The sequence below is a fragment of the Schistocerca cancellata genome, chromosome 1, assembly GCF_023864275.1.
Source record: "Schistocerca cancellata isolate TAMUIC-IGC-003103 chromosome 1, iqSchCanc2.1, whole genome shotgun sequence".
Lineage (NCBI taxonomy): Eukaryota > Metazoa > Arthropoda > Insecta > Orthoptera > Acrididae > Schistocerca > Schistocerca cancellata.
The window spans coordinates 1,269,997,851-1,270,024,699 of NC_064626.1; the positions used below are offsets into that span (position 1 = coordinate 1,269,997,851).

General features: G+C 40.8%; 1 protein-coding gene across 1 annotated transcript in view; it reads left to right on the top strand.

The window, feature by feature from the left end:
* The window catches only part of LOC126095019 (heparan-alpha-glucosaminide N-acetyltransferase-like), a 217,451-nt gene that overhangs the window by 117,573 nt on the left and 73,029 nt on the right, over positions 1-26,849 (top strand). The window contains exon 5 of the mRNA XM_049909683.1: positions 12,768-12,969. Coding sequence (XP_049765640.1) covers positions 12,768-12,969 — 202 coding nt within the window. The remainder of the gene's footprint in view (positions 1-12,767; positions 12,970-26,849) is intronic.

Below are 26,849 nucleotides of genomic sequence, written 5' to 3' on the forward strand. Positions count from 1 at the left end.
GATATTTGTAATCTTTTGTGATAGATATTTGCTTTCCTTGTAGTGCAATTCTTGTCGTTTTTGGGATTTGCCCACCTGGTCTGAATACCATAATTTCTGTCTTGTCGGTGTTGATTACGAACTTGTATTTTGTGCACCATTTTTCCACGTCTTCTACAGTCTCCTGTAGTTTCTTTTAATTTTTTGAGCCTATCACAATGTCGTCCACGTAGGCATATGCTTCGACATCTTCGTCTTGAGCGATTTCCATAATGTCCTTTGCTGCCAGAATGAACAGGAGCGGGCTTAGTGGTTCTCCTTGGAGTACTCCGTTTGTTTGCCTTATTGGTTCAGACAGGTCGAGGTTGTCCGAGATCCTTATCTCGTTCCATTCATTTATGGAGTTTATGATCCTCATCCAGACGCTGTCACTTCCCAGGGTTTCGTCGAGCATCCTTTTTACTAATGATCGATCGAGGAGGTCGAAGGCCTTTGTGAAGTCTATGAATACAGCATAATATTTTTGCTTCTTATCGATGGTTTCCCTTATGTTTTTTAAAAGCAGCTCCACTGCTGTGATAGTGGATCTTTTTTCCCTGAACCTGAATTGAGATTCTGGGAGGTGATCTTCAAAAGTGTGTCTTATTCTTCCTGTGATTAGTTTTGTGAATACCTTAAAAGAGTTGTTTTCCAAGGCTATTCCTCTGTATTTGTTTCTGTCCTTTGGGTCACCCTTCTCTTTGTACGTTACCCTTACTATTGACTTTCTCCACTGGCCTGGGATTTTTGCTGTTTCAATGCATTTGTTATAAAGTTTTGTCCAGGTTGGTGCTAGCAGATGGGCTGTGTCTTTAAGGTATTCGTTGTAAAGCATGTCCGGTCCCGCTGCCTTCTTCCTTTTTGTTGATTCAATGATGTTTCAGACCTCATTTGGAGTGAGTGGGGAGCAGGCTGGCATCTCTTGCGGTGTGAGCTCTTGACTTGCTACCTGTGCTCCTTCTCTACCATCTTTGTTGCGAATGTCTTTGAAATGACTCGTCCATTCTTCCTTGCATATATAGTGTGACTGTGCCTGCTTTCGGGGGTGGATTGCAATGAATGGGTCTCTCCTGGCTTCTTCAGCTTGTCTTCTTCCCTCTTCTTCCCTGTGTGCCATTCCCTTCTCCCTTGTTAGTGTTTTGTAGGATCTTCTTTTCTCAGCATATGTTTGTAGTAGTGAGTGATTATCTGTGTCCGTTTTTAGTCAGTGTAAGGCTTGGAGTACTTATTTTCTTTGCTGATAACACTCTTGATCAAACCATGGTTTAGCTCTTCTCACTTTCCTGGGGGTAGTTGCTTCTTTTAACAGTTTCTCCAGTTCAAGCGCTGCCTCCTCTACATTTGAGTTGTCGATTAAGGACTCAATTTGTTCTATCTGGTCGTGGTATTCTTCCACTTTCCTTGGATCCAGTCTCCTCGTGAGCAGTCTCTTCTCTTGGTTCTCTCTTGCCTTCCAATCACTTTGTATGGCTATGTTCATCGGGATGTGTTTTCTTATAGGTGTGTGGTTTGCATTCCAAAGTGGGTTTATGTCCCCTTTTTTGTTTCCTCTTATGAGGGCGATATCAATAGCACTTTTGCCATTATGGCAGAAGTACGTAGAGACGTTTGTGTCATTTAGCAGGATGAGGCCTTCTTCTTGAAGTGATTCGATTACTAATTTTGTTTTGTGATTCTGTACGTCCAACCGACAGTTTAGATCCCCTGCGATAAGTAAAGGGATGTCTTTCTTGCTCTGTCTTATTTGTTGTCCCAGTTCATCAATTATGTCTATGGCCGATTCGTTTGGCTGGAAGTAGGTTGCTAATATTGTGATGTGTTTTACTTCTATTAGAATGGAATGATTTAGTTCTGTTGTCACTATAATTGGTGTTATCCACAGTTTCAGTAGGACTGTTATTCCCCCTTGGGGTCGCCCCATTTCTCCTTGCTTTGCCAGCATATTTATGCCATAGAATTTCGGGTGTTGCCAATGATCTGTGAGAAAAGTTTCTGTGAATATTGCTCTCCCTGTGCATATTCTTAGATAATTTAGTAGTTTGTCAAACCTAATCAACCCAGTGATATGTGGACTTCTACCTATTATTTTTAATGTTGTTCTTTTTCTGAAATAGTTAAATTTTGTCCTGGTGTTGTGATCATGTACATCACTGCACTTAATAGCTTCCATTGGTTGTCTCATAAAAATTGCAACTAATTTAAATGTGTATGAAGAATATACTGTTAGATATTTGAGCTGCACAAACACCTCACATGAATCTCTTTGGCCCATCCTACATATAAGCCTTATTGCTCTTTCCCATAAAGACAGTATTCTTTTTAATTGGACACCAATAGTTTGATCCCATAAGTAAGGAAGGGGTAAGTAGTTCCCTAATATACTATTTTCTGTGTTTGGCTAGGAACTATGTTTGTGAGCAGGTAGTCTGTATGTCAGTTTAGTGCATTGTTTATGAATCAACATATATGTGGCTAGAAGATTCATGGTTGGATCCCTGATATGATACAACTTCAGTTTTTCTAGAAGGAACCTAAGGTTTACCAAGTTGAATGCCTTTGTCATTGTCAGTACTTATTCCATGAATTGAGCTATTGATTTCAAAAGGAGAGGTGTTGTTTATGACAGATTTCATGAAACAGTAAATGTATTGGGAATAAATAGTTAGTATCCATAGCTAGTATCCCAATTTCCTTGAACAGGCCACTGCAGGATCCTCATGAACTCAAGCCACAAATAATTCATATTATATGCTTTTGAACTTGGAAAACTTAAATTTTATTTGATGAGTTATCCTGAAAAATGATCTCCTATGACATTATGGCATGAAAGTAAGCAAAGTTTACTAATTTTTTATTTTTGTATCACCTATATCTGACATGTGCATGTTGTTGTTGTTGAGGTCTTCAGTCCTGAGACTGGTTTGAGTGCAGTTCTCCATGCTAATCTATCCTGTGCAAGCTCCTTCATCTCCCAGTACCTACTGCAACCTACATCCTTCTGGAACTGCTTAATGTATTCATCTCTTGGTCTCCCTCTATGATTTTTACCCTCCACGCTGCCCTCCAATGCTAAATTTATTATCCCTTGATACCTCAGGACATGTCCTACCAGCTGATCCCTTCTTCTAGTCAAGTTGTGCCATAAACTTCTCTTCTCCCCAATCCTATTCAGTACCCATCTAATCTTCAACATCCTTCTGTAGCACCACATTTCGAAAGCTTCTATTCTCTTCTTGTCTAAACTATTTATCGTCCATGTTTCACTTCCGTACATGGCTACACTCCATACAAATACTTGCAGAAACGACTTCCTGACACTTAAATCTATACTCGATGTTAACAAATTTCTCTTCTTCAGAAACGCTTTCCTTGCCATTGACACTCTACATTTTATATCCTCTCTACTTCGACCATCATCAGTTATTTTGCTCTCCAAATAGCAAAACTCCTTTACTACTTTAAGTGTCTCATTTCCTAATCTAATTCCCTCAGCATCACCCGGCTTAATTTGACTACATTCCATTATCCTTGTTTTGCTTTTGTTGATGTTCATCTTATATTCTCCTTTCAAGACACTGTCCATTCCATTCAACTGTTCTTCCAAGTCCTTTGCTGTCTCTGACAGAATTACAATGTCATCGGCGAACCTCAAAGTTTTTATTTCTTCTCCCTGGATTTTAATACCTACTCCAAATTTTTCTTTTGTTTCCTTTACTGCTTGCTCAATATACAGATTGAATAGAATCGGGGAGAGGCTACAACCCTGTCTCACTCCCTTCCCAACCACTGCTTCCCTTTCATGCCCCTCAACTCTTATAACTGCCATCTGCTTTCTGTACGAATTGTAAATTGCCATTCGCTCCCTGTATTTTACCCCTGCCACCTTTAGAATTTGAAAGAGAGTATTCCAGTCAACATTGTCAAAAGTTTTCTCTAAGTCTACAAATGCTAGAAACGTAGGTTTGCCTTTCCTTAATCTTTCTTCTAAGATAAGTCATATGGTCCGTATTGCCTCACGTGTTCCAACATTTCTACGGAATCCAAACTGATCTTCCACGAGGTCGGCGTCTATCAGTTTTTCCATTCGCCTGTAAATAATTCGTATTTGTATTTTGCAGCTGTGACTTATTAAACTGATAGTTCGGTAATTTTCACATCTGTCAACACCTGCTTTCTTTGGGATTGGAATTACTATATTCTTCTTGAAGTCTGAGGGTATTTCGCCTGTCTCGTACATCTTGCTCACCAGATGGAAGAGTTTTGTCAGGACTGGCTCTCCCAAGGCCGTCAGTAGTTCAAATGGAATGTTGTCTACTCCCGGGCCCTTGTTTCGACTCAGGTCTTTCAGTGCTCTGTCAAACTCTTCCAGCAGTATCGTATCTCCCATTTCATCTTCATCTACATCCTCTTCCATTTCCATATTATTGTCCGCAAGTACATCGCCCTTGTATATACCCTCTATCTACTCCTTCCACCTTTCTGCTTTCCCCTCTTTGCTTAGAACTGGGTTTCCATCCGAGCTTTTGATATTCATACAAGTGGGTCTCTTTTCTCCAAAGGTCTCTTTAATTTTCCTGTAGGCTGTATCTATCTTACCCCTAGTGAGATAAGCCTCCACATCCATACATTTGTCCTTTAGCCATGCCTGCTTAGCCATTTTGCACTTCCTGTCGATCTCATTTTTGAGACGTTTGTATTCCTTTTTGCCTGCTTCATTTACTGCATTTTTATATTTTCTCCTTTCTTCAATTAAATTCAATATTTCTTCTATTACCCAAGGATTTCTACTAGCCCTCATCTTTTTACCTACTTGATCCTCTGCTGCCTTCACTACTTCATCCCTCAGAGCTACCTATTCGTCTTCTACTGTATTTCTTTCCCCCATTCCTGTCAATTGTTCCTTTATGCTCTCCCTGAAACTCTGTACAACCTCTGGTTTAGTCAGTTTATCCAGGTCCCATCTCCTTAAATTCCCACCTTTTTGCAATTTCTTCAGTTTTAATCTACAGTTCATAACCAATAGATTGTGGTCAGAGTCCACATCTGCTCCTGGAAATGTCTTACAATTTAAAACCTGGTTCCTAAATCTCTGTCTTACCATTATATAATCTATCTGATACATTTTAGTATCTCCAGGATTCTTCCATGTATACAACTTTCTTTTATGATTCTCGAACCAAGTGTTAGCTATGATTAAGTTATGCTCTGTGCAAAATTCTAACAGACGGCTTCCTCTTTCATTTCTTAGCCCCAATCCATATTCACCTACTATGTTTCCTTCTCTCCCTTTTCCTACTGTTGAATTCCAGTCACCCATGACTATTAAATTTTGTCTCCCGTCACTACATGAATAATTTCTTTTATCTCATCATACATTTCTTCAATTTCTTCGTCATCTGCAGAACTAGTTGGCATATAAACTTGTACTACTGTAGTAGGTATGGGCTTCATGTCTATCTTGGCCACTATAATACGTTCACTATGCTGTTTGTAGTAGCTTACCTGCAGTCCTATTTTTTTATTCATTATTAAACCTACTCCTGCATTACCCCTATTTGATTTTGTATTTATAACCCTGTATTCACCTGACCAGAAATCTTGTTCCTCCTGCCACCTAACTTCACTAATTCCCACTATATCTAACTTTAACCTATCCATTTCTCTTTTTAAATTTTCTAACCTACCTGCCTGATTAAGGGATCTGACATTCCACACTCCAATCCGTAGAATGCCAGTTTTCTTTCTCCTGATAACGACATCCTCTTGAGTAGTCCCCGCCCGGAGATCCTAATGGGGGACTATTTTACCTCCGGAATATTTTACCCAAGAGGACGCCATCATCATTTAACCATACAGTAAAGCTGCATGCCCTCGGGAAAAATTACTACCGTAGTTTCCCCTTGCTTTCAGCCGTTCGCAGTACCACAACAGCAAGGCCGTTTTGGTTAATGTTACAAGGCCAGAACAGTCAATCATCCAGACTGTTGCCCCTGCAACTACTGAAAAGGCTGCTGCCCCTCTTCAGGAACCACACGTTTGTCTGGCCTCTCAACAGATACCCCTCCGTTCTGGTTGCACCTACGGTACGGCTATCTGTGTCATTGAGGCACACAAGCCTCCCCACCAATGGCAAGGTCCATGGTTCAGGGGGGGGGGGACATATGCATAACAAATTAAATTTGTTTAGATCTTTCAGTAGTTCTTTGGTGTGCCCTCCTCAGTTGAATTTATTATCAATTTATAATTGCAAAATTTAATACTGTCAACTATTTCACTTTGATTGTTGTCATAGATTAGTTCTGAACTGCACGTAGTGTGACCTTTCAAGGTTTGCTGACAAAGATATCAGTTGAATAGGTGGATGATCTCACTATTAGTAAAAGTTGCTTCACTACTGCAGTGTATCAATGATAAAAGGATGAGATTAATGGTGCTCTGTTCCAAAAACCACCAGCTGTGAAGCAAATTCCACTTGTAATATTCCATGCACATTTTACAAGTTGTAGGGACAATGGCAGTTTTCTAGTAGGATACACAGCAAAGTCCTCTGGTTTACACCATGCAGCAGACCATGCAAAATCTTTCTAAATATCAAATTATCCTTCCAGTCCTGAGATCTGAACATTACTGTCTTCATCAAAGTCCCTATCTTATGCAAAAGCCCCAAAACTGCTCTTTTTTTGTTTTAAATGATTCTGTTAAATCACATCGGCTCCTGCCTATTTCCATTTGCTCTGCGTAGCTTGAATGCCAGCTCAGTTTGTTTGTGATATGAATACTGAACCATTACATAGATAACCTAGCCCGCTCCAAACCTAATGTGATACAAAAATCAATGTAATTGAAGAGTTATAATTTTGTTGTTTGTTATGGAGAATATCTTTTTAGACATAATCAAACAGTGGAAACTCCAGGTTGGAATATCAACAATATTAGGAAAGGGATAGCTTGCTACTCACTGTAAAGATGACCCATTGAGTTGCAGACTGTTATGCATTGTAGCTTTTGGCCAAAACCTTCAACAAAGAAAACACACACACATTCACATAAGTGAGCACACCTCATGTACACATGACTGCTACCACCGGCAGTTCCAACCAGAGTTTGGTTTGAGGCTTGACCACATATGAAAGGTATAGTCTGTAACTATCACATGCAATAATTGAAACTTATGGAGAACTGTCACTTTACTGTCACAAGACTCAGCAGACATTTCCAATTGATATTCTGAGTATTAATCTTGCAATGAACCATCCAGAACAACAAGAATGAAACACAGTGCTTGGCAGCGCTTGCTCTCATTTCAGTTCTTTATGCAACACATTTCTACAGATATTTCATAGGTTTGGTCATCTAATTTTATAGTACTGATTTCATCCATCTGTTCTTCATCTTTCCTTACACTCGAGAGATTTCTGAGTGGCAAACCTTCTCACTGTGACAAATATGTCCTAATGGCTGACACACACTGGTTCCAGTATCATGCAGCAGACTTTGGTTGCTCCCCAGTGTAAAAATTGTCTCGGTTACTGTGGCGAATATGCTGGGAAGACAAGAAAAATTGCTGTATCTTCTAACATTGTCATTCCCTAGGTTCAATTATAAGTCTTTGTTATGTAATTTGTTACTGGTCTATTTGCATTTCATCAGCAAGGCGATCTGCTATGTAAATGCTTAATTTAATAGATTGGGAAACAACAGTGCAGAAAACCAGTTCTAAAATTGTTGTTACAATGAGTAGAAAGACTTTTTAATACTTATCTCGTTTTACCAAAGCTTTTGTCTTCAGTTGATGTCTTCTTGTTGTCTAGGGGATGCTGTTCAGGACTAGGGTTTTAAATGTATGTGAAGATACTTATTCATATTCTCAAGACATTGTGGTTTATTTCCACTTCACACATGGCAAACATTTAGCTTTGTGCACACATGGAAAAAATCAGCTTCATGCCTCAGCTCTATGCACTTTGCTAAACACAGTCTTCAACATTTTTTTCTTATAAACACTGTCCCAGAGTTGACAAGATTGTTTCACATTTCAAATACATTTTCAGTTAAAAGTCATGAGTTTGAATAAAAGTGATACGTGAGGCACACTTAATTCACAGTGTGCAGATGAAGCAAACTACACTGCTCTAAAACAGACTGTCCACCCTGAGAGCAGTACAAAGACAGTCTTACATGAAAGCTAAACAAAGATTGACTGATTTTTGGTCTGAAGTCCGATGACATACCACAGCTTGCAATTCTAGATTGTTCCTGAGCCAGCAGTTAATAAAAATAATTTTGGTATATATTTTTCTGCATAAATGGGTGAACAGATACAAAGAAATTATGATTCCTGCGGTAAGCAAAATTTATGGAAATACATGGTGGTGTCCATATTTAAGTTCCAGTTTCAAAATGTAATGGAAAGGGAACCACTGCTCAGAATGATGTCAAGTTTGAATGGCATATTATTGACACAGGAGAAAACACCAATTAAAAAAATTGACCACTGTAAGTGTCAGAATGTGGTCAACAACACATGCATGGCATGCAGCTGTTCCTCAGTTTGCCTCTGAGGTACCCCACATGACTGTCTCTGTGACGTATTGTGTGCTGCTGGTAAACTGTTAAGGGTCTTTTACAAGAATGCTGACTGTGCACCAATAGCCCTGAAGAACTTCCAGATGCTCAAGGATATGAAAAAGGGATTTGACCAATGTCTGCTAATGGTCTGGAGAAAATGATTAAAAAATTCGAAAAGACAGGTGCTTTTGAAGCGCATTGTGGCTGATGGATGGAAGCAGTCGATCCAATGTCAGTTGAAGGTGTGGCCACAGCATAGCAGGAGGGGTTGACCATTGTGTGCAAACATGCAGTGCAAAGGGAATTACCCAATTGTCGAACATACCTGTGAGCATGGTGCATAATATCTGTGTGAAACATCCTTGGAAGGAGCACACAGAAAATGTTGTGGGGAAGGCTACCAAAAAACTGCATTTTATTGGCAGGACACTTAGAAAATGTAACAGATCTACTAAGGAGACTCCCTACACTACAATTGTTCTTCCTCTTTTAGCCAAGACTGAAGTCCAGGAAGAATTTCCTAACAACTTCACAGCCCTTAGAAGGATCAGCTGCAGCTACCCGACTCATCAAGTGGAAAGAAAGATGCCAACACTTGCAAACTGGATGACACCACAAGAATCCCTGCCACCTGGACACATGGAGAAGTGGGTTATCTGCAAGTCCTTGAACAGACTACGGACCAAAGTCGCAAGATCGAGGGACAATCTCCTTAAATTGAACTGCCAACTGTCAACACAACACTGTGCGAATGCAGTGAATTTCAGACAACCCAGCATCTCTTCAAATGTAACTCATGCTCAAGCAGCTGTAGCATGAAGGACTTAACATCTGCAGCACCTAATACTATCAAAGTTGCCCAATTCTGGGCGAATAATTTATAGTTTTCTTTGTACGTATTGTATATGTGTTCATTTTGGTGTACCTCTGACATGAATAAAGAAAGAAGTATACTGCTTTGCGACATGGGAGCCTCACCAGATACGATTGATGGAGTACATTAAAAAAGTTCAAAGAAGGTCAGCACGCTTTGTATTATAGTGAAATAGAGGGGAGAGTGTCACTGAAATGATACAGGATTTGGGATGGGCATAATTAAAACAGAGGCATTTTTTGCTGCAGAGCAATCTTCTCACAAAATTCCAGTCACCAACTTTTTCCTCTGAAAGCGTAAAATATGTCGTTGAATCTGACCTACATAGGGATAAATGATCACCATGATAAAATAAGGGAAATCAGAGCTCGTACAGAAAGATATAGATGTTCGTTCTTTCTGTGTGCTATATGAGATTGGAATAATAGAGAATTGTGAAGGTGGTTCAATGAACCCTTTGCCAGACACTTTAATGTGATTTGCAGAGTATCCATGTAGGTGTAGATGTAGACTGCAACCACATAAAATCACCTGTGTTCAGGAGTTGCTTCCTGATGACTTTGCCAGAAAACCAAAAGTTCACTCTGGAATTCCTTGCTCACATGATAGTGGACAATGAATGGTCATGGATTTCCCTACAGCCTGGCTGTTCAGATCACCTGATCGTAATTGGTGTGAGTCCTGGCTGTGAGGTTATCTGCATGATGTTGTGCTCAGTGCTCAAATTATGGACATAGATGAATTGAAGGCATACATTGTGCAATTCATTCTGGACATGACTCCCAAGACACTCCAATCTATTGTGAAGTGTGCTGTTTCTAGATTTCAACTTGTGGCAGAAAATGTTGGACAGTATATTGAACAAGTCTAGCATCATTTTCATGACAATTAGAAACTGTTGTCATTTCGTTTTTTATGCAGTTTTTGGCCCTAGGACAGTTATAAACCAATGGCATTTTGATTTTTATGTAGTTTTTGCCCCCAGGACAATTAAACATCAATGTCATTTTTCTTTTTATGTGGCTTTTGCCATCAGGAAATTAAAAACCGATTTTCCCCAACTAATGTGGTACAGCCTTGCCATAATGGATGGGCTTACCTAACTGGTAGTGCCAGTCATGTATATTGGACAGTACAGATGGTGTAATGTGCAACTCAAATCATGGCAGTCATATTGTGATTCATCTGTCATATGTAGCTGACCGTATTTGTGTTAAGACACTTGCAGTGCCATCTATTGGTAAAATTCTCATTCATTTTCTTTATCCACATTCCCCCACCCTCCACATCAGTAACATGCTGATCAAATTTGATGTCATTCTGAGCAGTGGTTCTCTTTCTATGGCATTTTGAAACTTTAAGTAAAATTATGGATGCACTGTGTAATAATTATGTATCATTGAACATGCTTTTGAAATAGAGCTTTTGTAAAAGATAACTGGTATCTTGTATTTCTTCCATATGACTGATTTTTATGAAAAATTATAACAGTTCTAATTGTAATGGAATATAAAGTGTTATTAGAAAATTTGGTAACCAGATATTGCATAATGGAAAATATATACCTATTATGGTCAAAAGAAATAAACATAATTTATGGGATAGTATCTTCCCTGTCTGCCCCTGGTAGCTGAGTGGTCAGCGTGATGGAATGCCATACATAACGGCACAGGTTCGGTTCCCGGCTGGGTCGGAGATTCTTTTTGATCAGGGACTGGGTGTAGTGTTGTCCTTATCATCATCATTTCATCCCCCATCGACACACAAGTCACCGAAGTGGCGTCAACACAAAAGACTTGCACCAGGCGAACCGTCTACCCAACGGGAGGCTCTAGACCCATGGTTTATCATCTTCCTTAACCCTCAAGCAGGCGTTGCATTTCGTATAACAGGAGTGGGTGCGCAGCGCACTTTGTAGATGTGTAAAGATTAGCTGTACTATGTCACCAAAGTAAATACATGTGAGAAAGTTCACAGTTTAATCTTAGTTTCATTAAACATTGATAAAATGAACTTATGAGAAGGAAAGTTGCTACTCCCCGTATAGTGGAGATACTGAGTTGCAGATAGGCACAACAAAAAGACTCTCACAATTATAGCTTTTGGCCGTTAAGGTCTTCGTCAACAATAGACATATGCTCACGCAACCCCCCGCCCCCCCTCCCCCCTCCCGCACACACACACAACTGCAGTCTCCTGTAACTGTCACAGCGTGGTTTCAGTTGCCTGAGACTGCAGTCGTGTGTGTGTGTGTGTGTGTGTGTGTGTGTGTGTGTGTGTGTGCGTGCATGTGCGTGTATGTCTATCTATTGTTGACGAAGGCTTTAACAGCCGAAAGCTGTAATTGTGAGAGTCTTTTTGTTGTGCCCGTCTGTGACTCAGCATCTGCACTGTATGGCGAGTAACAACTTGCCTTCTCATAAAATTGTTACATTCCATCCTGGATTTTCCATTGTTTGATAAAATAAACTGTTATTATTTGAGCTAAATTACTATTTCATTAAACAATAACTAAACAAACATTTCATGATATCACTCTTTTGCTGCATATGAGTGTTACCTCACAGTAATGACCCACTCGAAGTATTAGACAGTGCAGTTGCATCAGATCTCTGCCAGTGGCTTATTGGATTACTACTTGTCTCGTAGATAACTGCCTCATTGTGTGATTGTGCTGTTAGCTCGGAATCTGGGTAATTTTTGGTGCACGGACTATACATTTTTTCTTACCTAAATTGCTGTTTATTTTATATTACTGCTACTCATTTGGACGTATGAAAACACGACCTATTACTGTGTTCACTGTAACGATAATAAAGTTACTGGCTCAAAATTGTAAAACAACAATGGAACGGTACAAAACAATGTTATTTGTGATTGGTGCACTTTGTACACAGGCACCTGCCCGCTCCAGGGTTAAATGGAGAGATAGATATTGAGTTCAAAAATACTGCAGAAAACACGGAAAAGAATGAAATTTAAATAAATGTTCCTGTACAGTATATTGATCTCATAGGCCCTCTTTTTGAACATCAATTTTAGAAAAAAAACATAGCTGAGGAAAAGAATGGAATCAAATTTTGTCAGTCAGGATAGGAATTATAATCTATTATTGATCAGAGGCCCCTGTAATAATATTTGTTATAATCTGCTTCAAAAAATGTTTCTAGACAAAAATATTTTCTTCTTGTTTGTGGCCGCAGCGAAATATATTTTCTGGATGAACTTAGTGTTACTGTAGTAGAATAATAATTTTGATTAAATGCATTTGGAGACAATAATTAATTTCATTAATTGTTGTTAACAGCTCTTGTTATATGCATACTTGGCCTATTGGTGCTGTGGATAGTATCGGCTGGAATTCCATTTATTACAAATCGTTGGTTTAAGAAAAATAGAATTATCACACCAACTACACAACAAATGGATTCCTTACCACGTGCTGAGAAGGACCAAAATCAACAACAGCAAGCAAAACAAAGGCTTAAATCACTTGACACTTTTAGAGGGTATGTATAATCCTTAATACAAACCTGTGAAGTTTTTTTAGGTCTTAAGAAGTACATGACCTTTTCTTATATTATAATTGTACTAAAGTTATATGATTCACATGGTAGCAACAATGCAGGATTTCATACTTTCTGAAAACTTTCTCATGGGCATTAATAGTAAACTCTATGAAATTGGGTGAATTACTATTGTGGCGCCTATGAGGTTGACACCAGCATTGATCTGAGTATCGTCTTTGAAATAAGCTAAACATTATCTTTGTGCAGTTCCGCCATGTCAGTTCTGTGTAAGCCTTTGATGTGTTCAGATGAATAAACAAACTACTGCAAAATGGGAGTGTAACCGACCCGAACTTCCTCCTCACTATCAAATTTCCTGAGAAGTGTTATGGTCACATGACAGAGACACACACAGATAGTTAAATGTGGGACTATGAGATAATCTTTGTCATATCATGCTTCTAAAAGATGCACACAGTAATATAGGCAAACAATTCAAAATCCAGGATGGAATAATGACAGTGTTATGAAAAGGATGAAAAGGAGAGATTGCTACTCACCATATAGTGAAAATGGTGAGTCACAGACAGGTGCAACAAAGAGACTCCTACACAAAGGCCAAAAGGCTTTTTTTCTGAATTAAACAAAACACACACACACACACACACACACACACACACACACACACACGCATATGATCACTGTCTCTGGCTGCTGAACTGTCAAAGTAATATAAGCAGAAAATCAGACACAAAAACTAAAAGAATGAATGGAAATCAGTTTAGTTTCAGAAAAGGACAGGGTACATGAGAAGAACTCTGACTTTACACTTGGTAATGAAGATAAGAATTTGAAAAAAAAATTGACATTCTTCTGGTTTTTGGCCCTTGCAAAAGACTTTAATAACAAAATGTGGAATAAGATGCTTACTACACTGAGCTGAGTCAGATTAAAGTACAGAAACAGAGATGAGGAATCTAAAGCATCGACAAAAACCAAGTGGAACTAATAAAAATGGAAGATCAAGAAAGGAAAACTCATGTTAGGCAGTACAATGTGTGAAAGCATTGCAGCTCATTCATGCTGTTTTTCAATTTGTATGTCAAAGGAGCAACAAAAGAGGTAAAGGAAAACTTTTGGTCAAGAATAAATGTCCCATTGGAATGGGTACCAATGACATAACCCTTCTGGCCCAAAATAAGGAAGGCATGATTTGATTTGATTTGAACTGAACTGGATGGAAAAGACAGTATTCACTGGCAGTACACTATGTAGATTAAGAATAAGCAAAGTTAGAATGAAGGCAATGTTTTATAACAGAAAGAAGGAAAGTGAAATATAAATCTTGAAAGTGAATCAATGGTTGAATAACTGAACAAATTCCAATTCCTGTATCTAGGCAGTAAGAATTACAAAAGGAGGCCAAAGCAAGAAAAATACCAACAGTATATTGATACAGGTGAAGAAAGCATCATTCAATGTGAAGACTCTAGTGGTATCACATATGGATATGAAATGTAGAAAAAGTCCCAAAAAGTGTACATGTGGGTCAGAGTATAATACTACATGGACCATTAGAAGTGTAGAGGAAGAAACTAGGACCATTTGAAAGATGGTCATGTTAGAGAAGGTTGAAGATTAGTTGAACAGGTAAGGTCAGAATGAAGAAGTTGTAAAAAAGAAGGAAGTCTGTGGAAGTCAGTTACCAGAGTAAGGGGCAGGTTAATGAGACATTTTCTACAGCACCCAAATTTGGTTATTTGGGCACTGGAAGAAGCAATAGAGCTGAGAAATGTTAGGAGGAAACAAAAACTAGCAAGCATGATACAGAATACAGAGGATTTAATCACAAAAACTAATACTTATGAGACAGAGTTTCTGGCTGATACATAACTTACTATATTTAGAATGCCTGCCGCCTCCTCCTTCATCATTTCTACCCTCATCCTCACTGCAGATAGGTCCCTCCAACCTGGGGTCAGAGTGATTTGCACTTCTACATCTACATCTATACTCTGCAACCCACTGTGAGGTGCATGGCAGAAGGTACGTACCATTGTACCAGTTATTACGATTTCTTTCTGTTCCTTTCACATATGAAAGGAAGAATGATTGTTTGAATGCCTCAGTGCATGCAGTAATTATTCTGATCTTATCCTCAGAATACCTAGAGTAACCATTTAAACCCAGTTCTTGAAATTTTATTGACAGACTTTCCCAGGATAGTTTACGTCTGTCTGAAAGAGTCTGCCAGCTTAGTTCCTTCAGTATCTCTGTGACACTCTTCCCTGGATTAAACAAACCAATGACCATTTATGCTGCCCTTCTCTGTATACGTTCAATATCCCCTGTTAGACATATCTGGTACAGATCCCATACACTTGAGCAACATTCCAAAACTGATCGCACAACTGCTTTGTAATTGCTTTTGTAGACTGATTGCAGTTCCCCAGTATTCTACCAATAAACCAAAGTGTACCACCTGCTTTACTCATGACTAAGCATATGTGATCATTCCATTTCATAACCCTGCAAAGTTTACACACAGGTATAAGTATGAGTTGGCTGATTCCAACTTTTGAGTCTTTGATATTATAGTCATAGGATACTATGTTTTTTAGTTGTGTGATGTACAAAATTTTACATTTCTGAACATTTAGAGCCAATCTCTGCACGATGTTTAAATCTTAATGAGATCTGACTGAATATTCATGCAGCTACTCTCCCACAGTACTTCATTATACACTCCTGGAAATTGAAATAAGAACACCGTGAATTCATTGTCCCAGGAAGGGGAAACTTTATTGACACATTCCTGGGGTCAGATACATCACATGATCACACTGACAGAACCACAGGCACATAGACACAGGCAACAGAGCATGCACAATGTCGGCACTAGTACAGTGTATATCCGCCTTTCGCAGCAATGCAGGGTGCTATTCTCCCATGGAGACGATCGTAGAGATGCTGGATGTAGTCCTGTGGAACGGCTTGCCATGCCATTTCCACCTGGCGCCTCAGTTGGACCAGCGTTCGTGCTGGACGTGCAGACCGCGTGAGACGACGCTTCATCCAGTCCCAAACATGCTCAATGGGGGACAGATCCGGAGATCTTGCTGGCCAGGGTAGTTGACTTACACCTTCTAGAGCACGTTGGGTGGCACGGGATACATGCAGACGTGCATTGTCCTGTTGGAACAGCAAGTTCCCTTGCCGATCTAGGAATGGTAGAACGATGGGTTCGATGACGGTTTGGATGTACCGTCCACTATTCAGTGTCCCCTCGACGATCACCAGTGGTGTACGGCCAGTGTAGGAGATCGCTCCCCACACCATGATGCCGGGTGTTGGCCCTGTGTGCCTCGGTCGTATGCAGTCCTGATTGTGGCGCTCACCTGGATGGTGCCAAACACGCATACGACCATCATTGGCACCAAGGCAGAAGCGACTCTCATCGCTGAAGACGACACGTCTCAATTCGTCCCTCCATTCACGCCTGTCGCGACACCACTGGAGGCGGGCTGCACGATGTTGGGGCGTGAGCGGAAGACGGCCTAACGGTGTGCGGGACCGTAGCCCAGCTTCATGGAGACGGTTGCGAATGGTCCTCGCCGATACCCCAGGAGCAACAGTGTCCCTAATTTGCTGGGAAGTGGCGGTGCGGTCCCCTACGGCACTGCGTAGGATCCTACGGTCTTGGCGTGCATCCGTGCGTCACTGCGGTCCGGTCCCAGGTCGACGGGCACGTGCACCTTCCGCCGACCACTGGCGACCACATCGATGTACTGTGGAGACCTCACGCCCCACGTGTTGAGCAATTCGGCGGTACGTCCACCCGGCCTCCCGCATGCCCACTATACGCCCTCGCTCAAAGTCCGTCAACTGCACATACGGTTCACATCCACGCTGTCGCGGCTTGCTACCAGTGTTAAAGACTGCGATGGAGCTCCGTATGCCATGGCAAACTGGCTGACACTGACGGCGGCGGTGCACAAATGCTACGCAGCTAGCGCCATTCGACGGCCAACACCGCGGTTCCTGGTGTGTCCGCTGTGCCGTGCGTGTGATCATTGCTTGTACAGCCCTCTCGCAGTGTCCGGAGCAAGTATGGTGGGTCTTACACACCGGTGTCAATGTGTTCTTTTTTCCATTTCCAGGAGTGTAGATAACTGTGTCATCTGCAAAAAGCCAGATTTTACTATTAATATTGTCTGCAAGGTCATTAATATACAACGTGAGCAACAAGGATTTGAACACACGTCCCTGGGGCACACTTGAAGTTATTTCTACATCTGACAATGACTCTCCATCCAAGATAACATGCTGTGTCCTCCCTAACAAAAAGTCCTCAATACAGTCATAAATTTCACTTGGTATCCCATATGATCAAACTTTTGATAGGTGCAGTACTAAGTTAAATGCTTTTCAGAAAAAAACATTGTATCTACCTGGATGCCTTGATCCAAAGCTTTCAGTATGTCATGTGAGAAAAATGCGAGTTGGTTTCACATGACTGATTTTTTTGACATCCATGCTTGTTGGCATTGATGAAGTCATTCTGTTTGAGATACTCATTATGTTTGGACTCAGAATATGTTCTGAGATTGTACAACAAATCGATGTCAAGGATACTGGATGATAATTTTGTGGATCACTTATGCTACCCTGCTTATAGGAGGGTGTGACCTGAGCCTTCTTCTAAGAACTGGGTACAGTTTTCTGTTCAAGGGATCTACAATAGATTATAGTTAGAAGATGGGCTAACTCAGGTGCAAATCCAGTATAGAATCTGACAGGGATTCTGTCAGGGCCTAGAGCTTTGTTCAGTTTTAACGATTTCAGCTGTTTCTCAACACCGCTGGCACTGTTACTTATTCCACGCATCTTTTCAGTGGTATGAATATTATATTGGAGAAATTCTCCTGGGTTTTCCTTTGTAAAGGAACATTTGAAAGTGGAGTTCAGCATTTCAACTTTTGCTTTGGTACCCACCATTTCAGTACCTGTCTTATTCACTAGGATCTGGACACTAACTTTATATAACAGTGTTTACATACAGTCAGCATTTCTTTGGATTTTGTGAAATGTCATTTGACGATATTCTGCTACAGTAGTCATTGAAGGCTTCATGCATTGCTCTCTTGACAGCCAAATGTGCTTCATTCAGCATCTCTCTATCTATAGCCCTACACTTTGTTTCACATCTATTATGCAGTAATTTCTGCTTCTTTAGAAGCTTCTTTACAATGACTGTACACCATGGAGGTTTCCTCCATTTATGAGCTGTTCTATTGGGTACATATCTGTCCAGTGCATGGTCAATTATTCCTTTAAACTTGAGCCAGAGGTCCTCTACATGCTCCTTTCCTGTGCTGAAAGTTTCAAGTTCCTCATTGAGATATGGCACTACTGATTTTTTTTTTTACGTAGTTTACTGAATATATATATCTTTCTACTTGTTTTAGTTGTCCTTTGTACATTGGTAATCATTGTTGCCACAACCACATCATGGTCATTGACACTGGTTTCTATGTGGACATGCTCAAAGACATAAGGTCTATTTGTTGCCATTAGATTCAATATATTTCCATCATGAATGGGGTTCATAACTATCTGTTCTAGGTAGTTATCAGAAAAGGCATTTAGCGAAGTTTGGCTCTGAGCACTATGCGACTTAACTTCTGAGGTCATCAGTCACCTAGAACTTAGAACTAATTAAACCTAACTAACCTAAGGACATCACACACATCCATGCCCGAGACAGGATTCGAACCTGCGACCGTAGCGGTCGCTCGGTTCTAGCGGAGTTTCACAGGATGCCTTATCACAACCACCACTAACAAAACTGTAATATTCTCAATTTACTGTTGGATGATTAAAGTCTCCACTGATGATTACAGTGTGGTTGGGGAACTTACATACAGGTGAACTGAGATTTTCTCTAAAGTTTTTCGTTACATCAGGAGATGAGTCTGGAGGGTGATAGAAGGATACAGTTATCATTTTATGCCCACCCCTGATACTGAGTCTTGCCCAAACAATCTCACATGCAGCTTCAATTTCTATATCTGTGGATCTGAGTTTCTTGTCTGCTTTGAAAAATTCACCATCTCCATTTCCCATTTGCCAATCCTTTCAATATACATTTAAATTTTCCCCCAAAATCTCACTGCTACCAATTTCAGTTTCGTTTTAACCTTTCTCAAACCATCCCTCTCTCCTCCCTGAGGAATGTTAATCCAGAAAGCTAGGGAATAGTGCACAAGAAAATGGTGACAACCTGTTCGTAATCATTATCAGTGTACACTCTTAGCATACAAACTTATTTTGTCCCACAATTAACAGAAGTAATTTAGATGTTGAAATTGTTTTACAACTTTGATATACATTAGGAAAAACATTTTATAAAATACAGTATAAGTATTTTGTGTTTTAAAACACACGTGAAGCAAAGGATCTGCCAAATGGAAGAAAATCATACAAAAATAGAAAAAAAGAATTGTTTGTTGCTAACAGATAGGAACTAGACTGGTAATCTTTGAAATTAGTAACAGTTGTAAAATTTCAGATATTATTTCCATTGAAGGTGTGCACTATCCATGGTCTTCGAACTATGTAATAAACATTGCACTGTTCTAAAAATTTCTTTATATGAAGCTTCTGTTGATCATTGAAAGCATTATGTTAAATGCTTGTGTCATATACAATTATTTTTACCTTTATTTGGTTTTTAAAGTCTTTTATGAACTGTCCTGTATCATTATTAAAATTCATGACTTTCATCCATTAAATTAAACTTTAAATACTAGGGAAAACAGACTGTCTGTGACAACTTATAGCATGCAGTAACTTGATGATTTATAAATGGATATAAAAACAATGAATGACTTATCATAGGCAAAAAAGCATGCACATTGGTCATGAGTAATATCTTTGAACATCTGTAATGAAAAATGTAGTTACAAGGAGGAACTATAGTTTACTATAGGTAGAATAAATGTCTAATTACCACACAAAGCAACAAAAAAACTTCAGAACAAGGGGTTACTTCATATTTTGTTTCTTATTTACATTTCTTTTTGTATGTAGTTATCACATGATGACTGTTGCAAATGTCATTGTTTACAAAAATATAGCACATATGTTTGTACACCAAGGGTTAATACATTACACATTTATCTGCAAAGGTTAATACATCCTTCCAGAGAATACTGACATTTATTTATAAGAAAAGATTTTAATTTCATTGTAAATGGCTCCCCAGTATGTGCTCTTATGGATTCTGTTAATTTATTGTTATCACATTGAGGCACTGTTACTTTTAGTTTGATTCTTTGTAATAACTGTGCTTATATCTTGTATTGTTTATGTACATCGTAACATTTGGTTGTGTCTCCCTCGTGGCTTACAGAAAACTGAGATATTTATTTTTGATAAAAGCATCGCAGCAAGTCTCCCTGTATCCCAGACAATGTATCAGCCTGACACCTTTTGTATTCTGTTCAAGTGGACATCACTGGCACCCTGCCCCATCCTCCACCAGAGCTCTACCCCATAACTTATAAATGGGAAAGTTGTTTTCAGCATTTTATTACATACGATTTTGTACAGTTGGCTAAGCAAGCACAGAGCATTGCTTGTTTTTCTGCGTACAAAGTAAACAGAGTGTATACGACCCGGGACATTCGGGAGATCTGGGAAAATCCTGGGAATTTTTTCATCCGGGAGAAAACTGGGAAAAACCAGAAATTTTTTAGAATTTCAGGAATTTTTCGTTGTTTTAGTCTTCAGTTAAATTTTTGTAATTTTGGCTGGTATGAATCGATACTCTAACAAAGGATAATATTACTGTATCCCACTCCAACATAAATCGCAAAGGAAATGTGCCATACACAACAACAAAACATAGTGCTCATACAAGCGTTTGCCAACAGCAAAATGTGTCAAAGGCTTTAGGAAGACTATGCAATGCTTCATAACAACAAATTGCCTCCAATGAGCGTGACGTCACAACAGTTTAGATTCATTTTAGCAGTTACGAGCGGGCTCATGCGCATGCGCAGTTGAGTGGTGTATGAGTAGTACCTTCTTCCGTTTCTGGATACAGAAATGGGTCTGTTGGCTGTGTAAACAGTTGCAGCAAGCAGCTAGATGCATCTGGGAAAAATTTTACTACTGTGCCCAAGCTGCCAGATTCATGCATGCGCAGTGGGCACGGTAGAGCACTTGCCCACGAAAGGTAAAGGTCCCGAATTCGAGTCTCGGTCGGGCACACAGTTTTAATCTGCCAGGAAGTTTCATATCAGCGCACACTGCAGAGTGAAAATCTCATTCTGGAAACATCCCCCAGGCTGTGGCTAAGCCATGTCTCCACAGTATCCTTTCTTTCAGGAGTGCTAGTTCTGCAAGGTTCGCAGGAGAGCTTCTGTAAAGTTTGGAAGGTAGGAGACGAGATACTGGCAGAAGTAAAGCTGTGAGGACCGGGCGTGAGTCGTGCTTCTATAGCTCAGATGGTAGAGCACTTGCCCACGAAAGGCAAAGGTCCCGAGTTCGAGTCTCGGTCGGCCACACAGTTTTAATCTGCCAGGAAGTTTCAGGCAGTCAATGTGTTTGAAACGAAGTGTTTAGCTCCACACTATTGGCTAATTTCAACTGCTCGCTGCTTTTCAAGTGCACGTTTTCATCTTCAGGTACATGTGGCATTATGCCATAATAAAGAATCAAAAATGAGTTAATACAGTACTAGTACTCTAAGAAAATTTATATCCCGAAACCCACACTAAAAAGCTTAATATCAGGTCGAGGCCTACTTCATTGGGAATCTGGACATAAGAATGTGCTCTTTAAGTATGCACTTTAAATGTGCCATTTTAGTATGGTTCACGAAAGTCCAATGTTCTTGCAGTATCCTCTGATGTCTTTTATGACAAACTGTATGATCTTTTAGTGTTTTACATGTACGAACAATTTATGTCAAATACTAAGGCCTATGGTATGTAGGTGGTGTAAAAGAATTAAGTTTCTAAGTCATCTCTTTAGGTATGTAGGCAGGAGTTCAACATATGTATGTGTGCGATACTGCATGGCCCCAGCTTCTGCAAAGAGAAGTGCATGGTCGAACAGATCAGTAGCCTTTGTGGGGTCTAGAAATATGCCTACAGTAGTCTTTCCTTCATCCAGACAACTTTGAACTTTATGTAAAAATTCTGTGATAGCTATTGTGGTATTGTGGTCTTTTTGAAGTCCTTGTTGGGTTTCTGTGAGGAGATTGTCTTTTTTGTGTGAAAAAGGCACTAAGCTGTGTCAGCTTCACCTATTAAAAAACCTTACTAAATGTGGGAATCAGTGATAATGGTATATAGTTTGATGCTTTGCCCTATGATCCTTTGTAGCCTTCCATACCTCACTTGATAAAAACAGAAACATTAGAGGATAATGTGATTCTTGAGTTTCTCCCGGCGTATTTGATAATCATAATATCCACGGGTATGCTGCCGGTCTATAGTGTCCAACGGGCACAATATTTCGGCGATCAATGTTTGATCGCCGAAATATTGTGCCCGTTGGACACTATAGACCGGCAGCATACCCGTGGATATTATGATTAGAGGATAACTTTGCTGTCAGCCTGTCCCTCTGTTAAGACCCACTTTTCTCGAGAATCAGTATAGGTATCAAGTTGCGATTTATGTCAAATACCAGGGTCTAACACCACTTTGTGGTGTAAAAAAATTTAAGCTTCTAAGTCGGTGCAGTCGAAAGATAGTCATTTCTGCCATATTTTGATATTCCCAAACTTGCTCATCAAAACCAATTGGGTACTTCCTGTTGACTGAGAATAATGAAATTTGACTAGAAGCAAACTCTCACAATACAAGTAAAGGAAAAAATAAAAAAAAACTGTTAATTAGTAATTATGAAAAACATAGATTACTTCTAAACCATATAGCAGAGATGCAGAGTCACAAAAATAATCAATTTTTGACAATATAATGTAATCGGATAGATAAAAAAATCTATTCACCAAGCGGTGGCAGGAGAACACACATATAAAAGAACGTTATTCTTACACAAGCTTTTGGAGCCCAGTGGCTCCTTCTTCCAGCAGAAAGATTGAAGGGGAAGATAGAGGGGGGTGAAGGAAGGGGACTGGAGAGGCTTAGGAAGAGGGGTGAATTTTGGAAAAGACATCCATAACCATGGGTCAGGGGAGACTTACCAAACAGGATGAGACAGGAAGGCCGATTGTTGGGGACTGCACCAGAAGAATCTTGAAAACCTGAGTGGTTAAAGGTGGGAAACAAGGTAATATACAAGGCAGAGATTACTGCTAAAACATCATGCACAAGTTAATGAGAGTGAAAAGCAAAGTGCAAACTGTGTAACAGAGGTGGTAGGTGGATGGTGAAAAATAGACAGGTGAGAAAATGAAAGATGTAGAAAACTAAAGTGGAGTAAAGAAAGGAGTAGTTACTGTGAAGAAATTCTGAGACAACACTGCATTATTCCACCCTGGATTTTCCATTATACCTCATACAAAGCATTTTTTGCCATTTGTTGTCCATCTCTCTGTTTGTCTCTTAAGACCCCTTTTCCTGAGGAGTGGAAGTATCAAGTTGAAATTTATGTCAAGTACTAAGGCCTATGGTACGTAGGTGGTGTAAAAGAATTAAGTTTCTAAGTCAACGCAGTCAAAAAATATGCCTATTTACATCACATACTTTGATACTCACCTACTCGCTCATCAAAACCTATAGATGAACCATATACAGGGTGAAGCAAAATTTATGCCCTCAGGCTTCGCAGCGTGACTTCTCACATGCCAACGATAAAAAAATGTCTATCCCAAAATTTCATCTGGCAAGTACATATGGAAGAAAAAGGATGTTAAAGAGTGGTAATCTGGCAACACTGTAACCACATGTATGGTAACTACATCTGTCAGCTCATACATGTTGTGCTGTACATTTGGTGCAGTGGATATACACTCCTGGAAATTGAAATAAGAACACCGTGAATTCATTGTCCCAGGAAGGGGAAACTTTATTGACACATTCCTGGGGTCAGATACATCACATGATCACACTGACAGAACCACAGGCACATAGACACAGGCAACAGAGCATTGCACAATGTCGGCACTAGTACAGTGTATATCCACCTTTCGCAGCAATGCAGGGTGCTATTCTCCCATGGAGACGATCGTAGAGATGCTGGATGTAGTCCTGTGGAACGGCTTGCCATGCCATTTCCACCTGGTGCCTCAGTTGGACCAGCGTTCGTGCTGGACGTGCAGACCGCGTGAGATGACGCTTCATCCAGTCCCAAACATGCTCAATGGGGGACAGATCCGGAGATCTTGCTGGCCAGGGTAGTTGACTTACACCTTCTAGAGCACGTTGGGTGGCACGGGATACATGCGGACGTGCATTGTCCTGTTGGAACAACAAGTTCCCTTGCCGGTCTAGGAATGGTAGAACGATGGGTTCGATAACGGTTTGGATGTACCGTGCACTATTCAGTGTCCCCTCGACGATCACCAGTGGTGTACGGCCAGTGTAGGAGATCGCTCCCCACACCATGAAGCCGGGTGTTGGCTCTGTGTGCCTCGGTCGTATGCAGTCCTGATTGTGGCGCTCACCTGCACGGCGCCAAACATGCATACGACTATCATTGGCACCAAGGCAGAAGTGACTCTCATCGCTGAAGACGACACGTCTCCATTCGTCCCTCCATTCACGCCTGTCGCGACACCACTGGAGGCGGGCTGCACGATGTTGGGGCGTGAGCAGAAGACGGCCTAACGGTGTGCGGGACCGTAGCCCAGCTTCATGGAGACAGTTGCGAATGGTCCTCGCCGATACCCCAGGAGCAACAGTGTCCCTAATTTGCTGGGAAGTGGCGGTGCGGTCCCCTACGGCACTGCGTAGGATCCTACGGTCTTGGCGTGCATCCGTGCGTCACTGCGGTCCGGTCCCAGGTCGACGGGCACGTGCACCTTCCGCCGATCACTGGCAACAACATCGATGTACTGTGGAGACCTCACGCCCCACGTGTTGAGCAATTCGGCGGTACGTCCACCCGGCCTCCCGCATGCCCACTATACGCCCTCGCTCAAAGTCCGTCAACTGCACATACGGTTCACGTCCACGCTGTCGCGGCATGCTACCAGTGTTAAAGATTGCGATGGAGCTCCGTATGCCACGGCAAACTGGCTGACACTGACGGCAGCGGTGCACAAATGCTGCGCAGCTAGCGCCATTCGACGGCCAACACCGCGGTTCCTGGTGTGTCCGCTGTGCCGTGCGTGTGATCATTGCTTGTACAGCCCTCTCGCAGTGTCCGGAGCAAGTATGGTGGGTCTGACACACCGGTGTCAATGTGTTCTTTTTTCCATTTCCAGGAGTGTAGTTTTGGGTCAAGGGTTCGATCCTGGGTTAGGACGCATTTCTTTATTTGCTAATTTCATTCTGATGTTTCATACTGTAATATACACCGTTTCTTAGGTCACATGTTTCCTAAATTTACAACATTTTGTAATGCTGAACATACCAAATATGTAGTTAGAAAAATAAGGAATGCACAGTTGAAACAAATGACCTGTCATAGGACGGAATAACAACAAAAACAATCTCAATTTCGAGATGCTAAAGATTATAGCACAGTACAATAACACAACATCTACTTTTCATTTATACTATATGTAATATGAGTGCTCAGATGTCACAGACTAGCAACCAGTGCAATTGTAATGTCCATATTAGTGACTGCATGACCTTCACAACAAAATACATTTCCCTCAGAACAACAGATGCTCAAAGCAACCTCCCTGCACGTCCAAACATTGTGCAATCCACCAGGTCATACAGCTCTGAATCCTTCGCAGCAAAGGTGTGTCCAGTCACAAGAGCAGCATGAACACACACCACCAATTCTTCCACATTTGTCAGAGGAGTAGAGTACATGTGGTCCTTCAGGTGCCCCTTCAGAAAGAATTCCAGGTGTTTTAGGTCAGGTCAGTGTGATGGCCATACAACTAGACCTACATGTCTGAGCAATTTCCCTGCGCATGTTCTTTCCAAAAGCTGTCAGACATTAATTCCAGATTGTGGAGGTGCACCATAATGTTGGAAGCATATCCTCTGCTGAAGGTGTAGTGGAACGTCTTCCAGTGCATCACGCAGATACTTTGAGAGGAATGCATGATACCTTCATGCAGTCAACCAGTGAGGCAACATGTAGGGGCCCAAACAGCTGTTGTCCAATATTCCGGCCCAGATGTTGATACCAAAGCAAACTTGATATCCATGGTTGCAGGTGCTGTGCTGGTTAACCTCACACCAATGATGGGCACTGTACGTATTAAAGACACCCTCACAACTGAATGCTGCTTCATCCGACCATATTACGGTGTTCACGAAGTCATCATTGGTTTCCTGTTGTTGGAACCATGCACAGAATTGCATCCGCTGATGGCGACCTGCAGGATGCAGGCGTTGCATGAAAGTGTAATGATAGGGGTGCAGCCCATACTCATGCAGCACGTTAATGACTGTGCGTTGCGAAACATGCAGCTGCCTTGTCACGCTACGTGTACTTCTTTGAGGTTTTTGGTGTATGACCTCCAGAATAGCCTCCTCAGTAGCTGGAATATGGCAAGTCTGTGGATGACCTCTGTCACATGATGATGGAAGGAGAGAACCTGACTCCTGAAGGCGCAGCTCCAGATGACGAAACACATATTTATCTGGATGGCGTTGATGAGGATATCTTGCAGCATATTCACAAGTGGCAACACCAGCCTGGTTATCAGATGCGCTAAGGACTTGAAGCATATCCACATATTCATTGTTTGTGCATGCCATGAGTCTGCCACA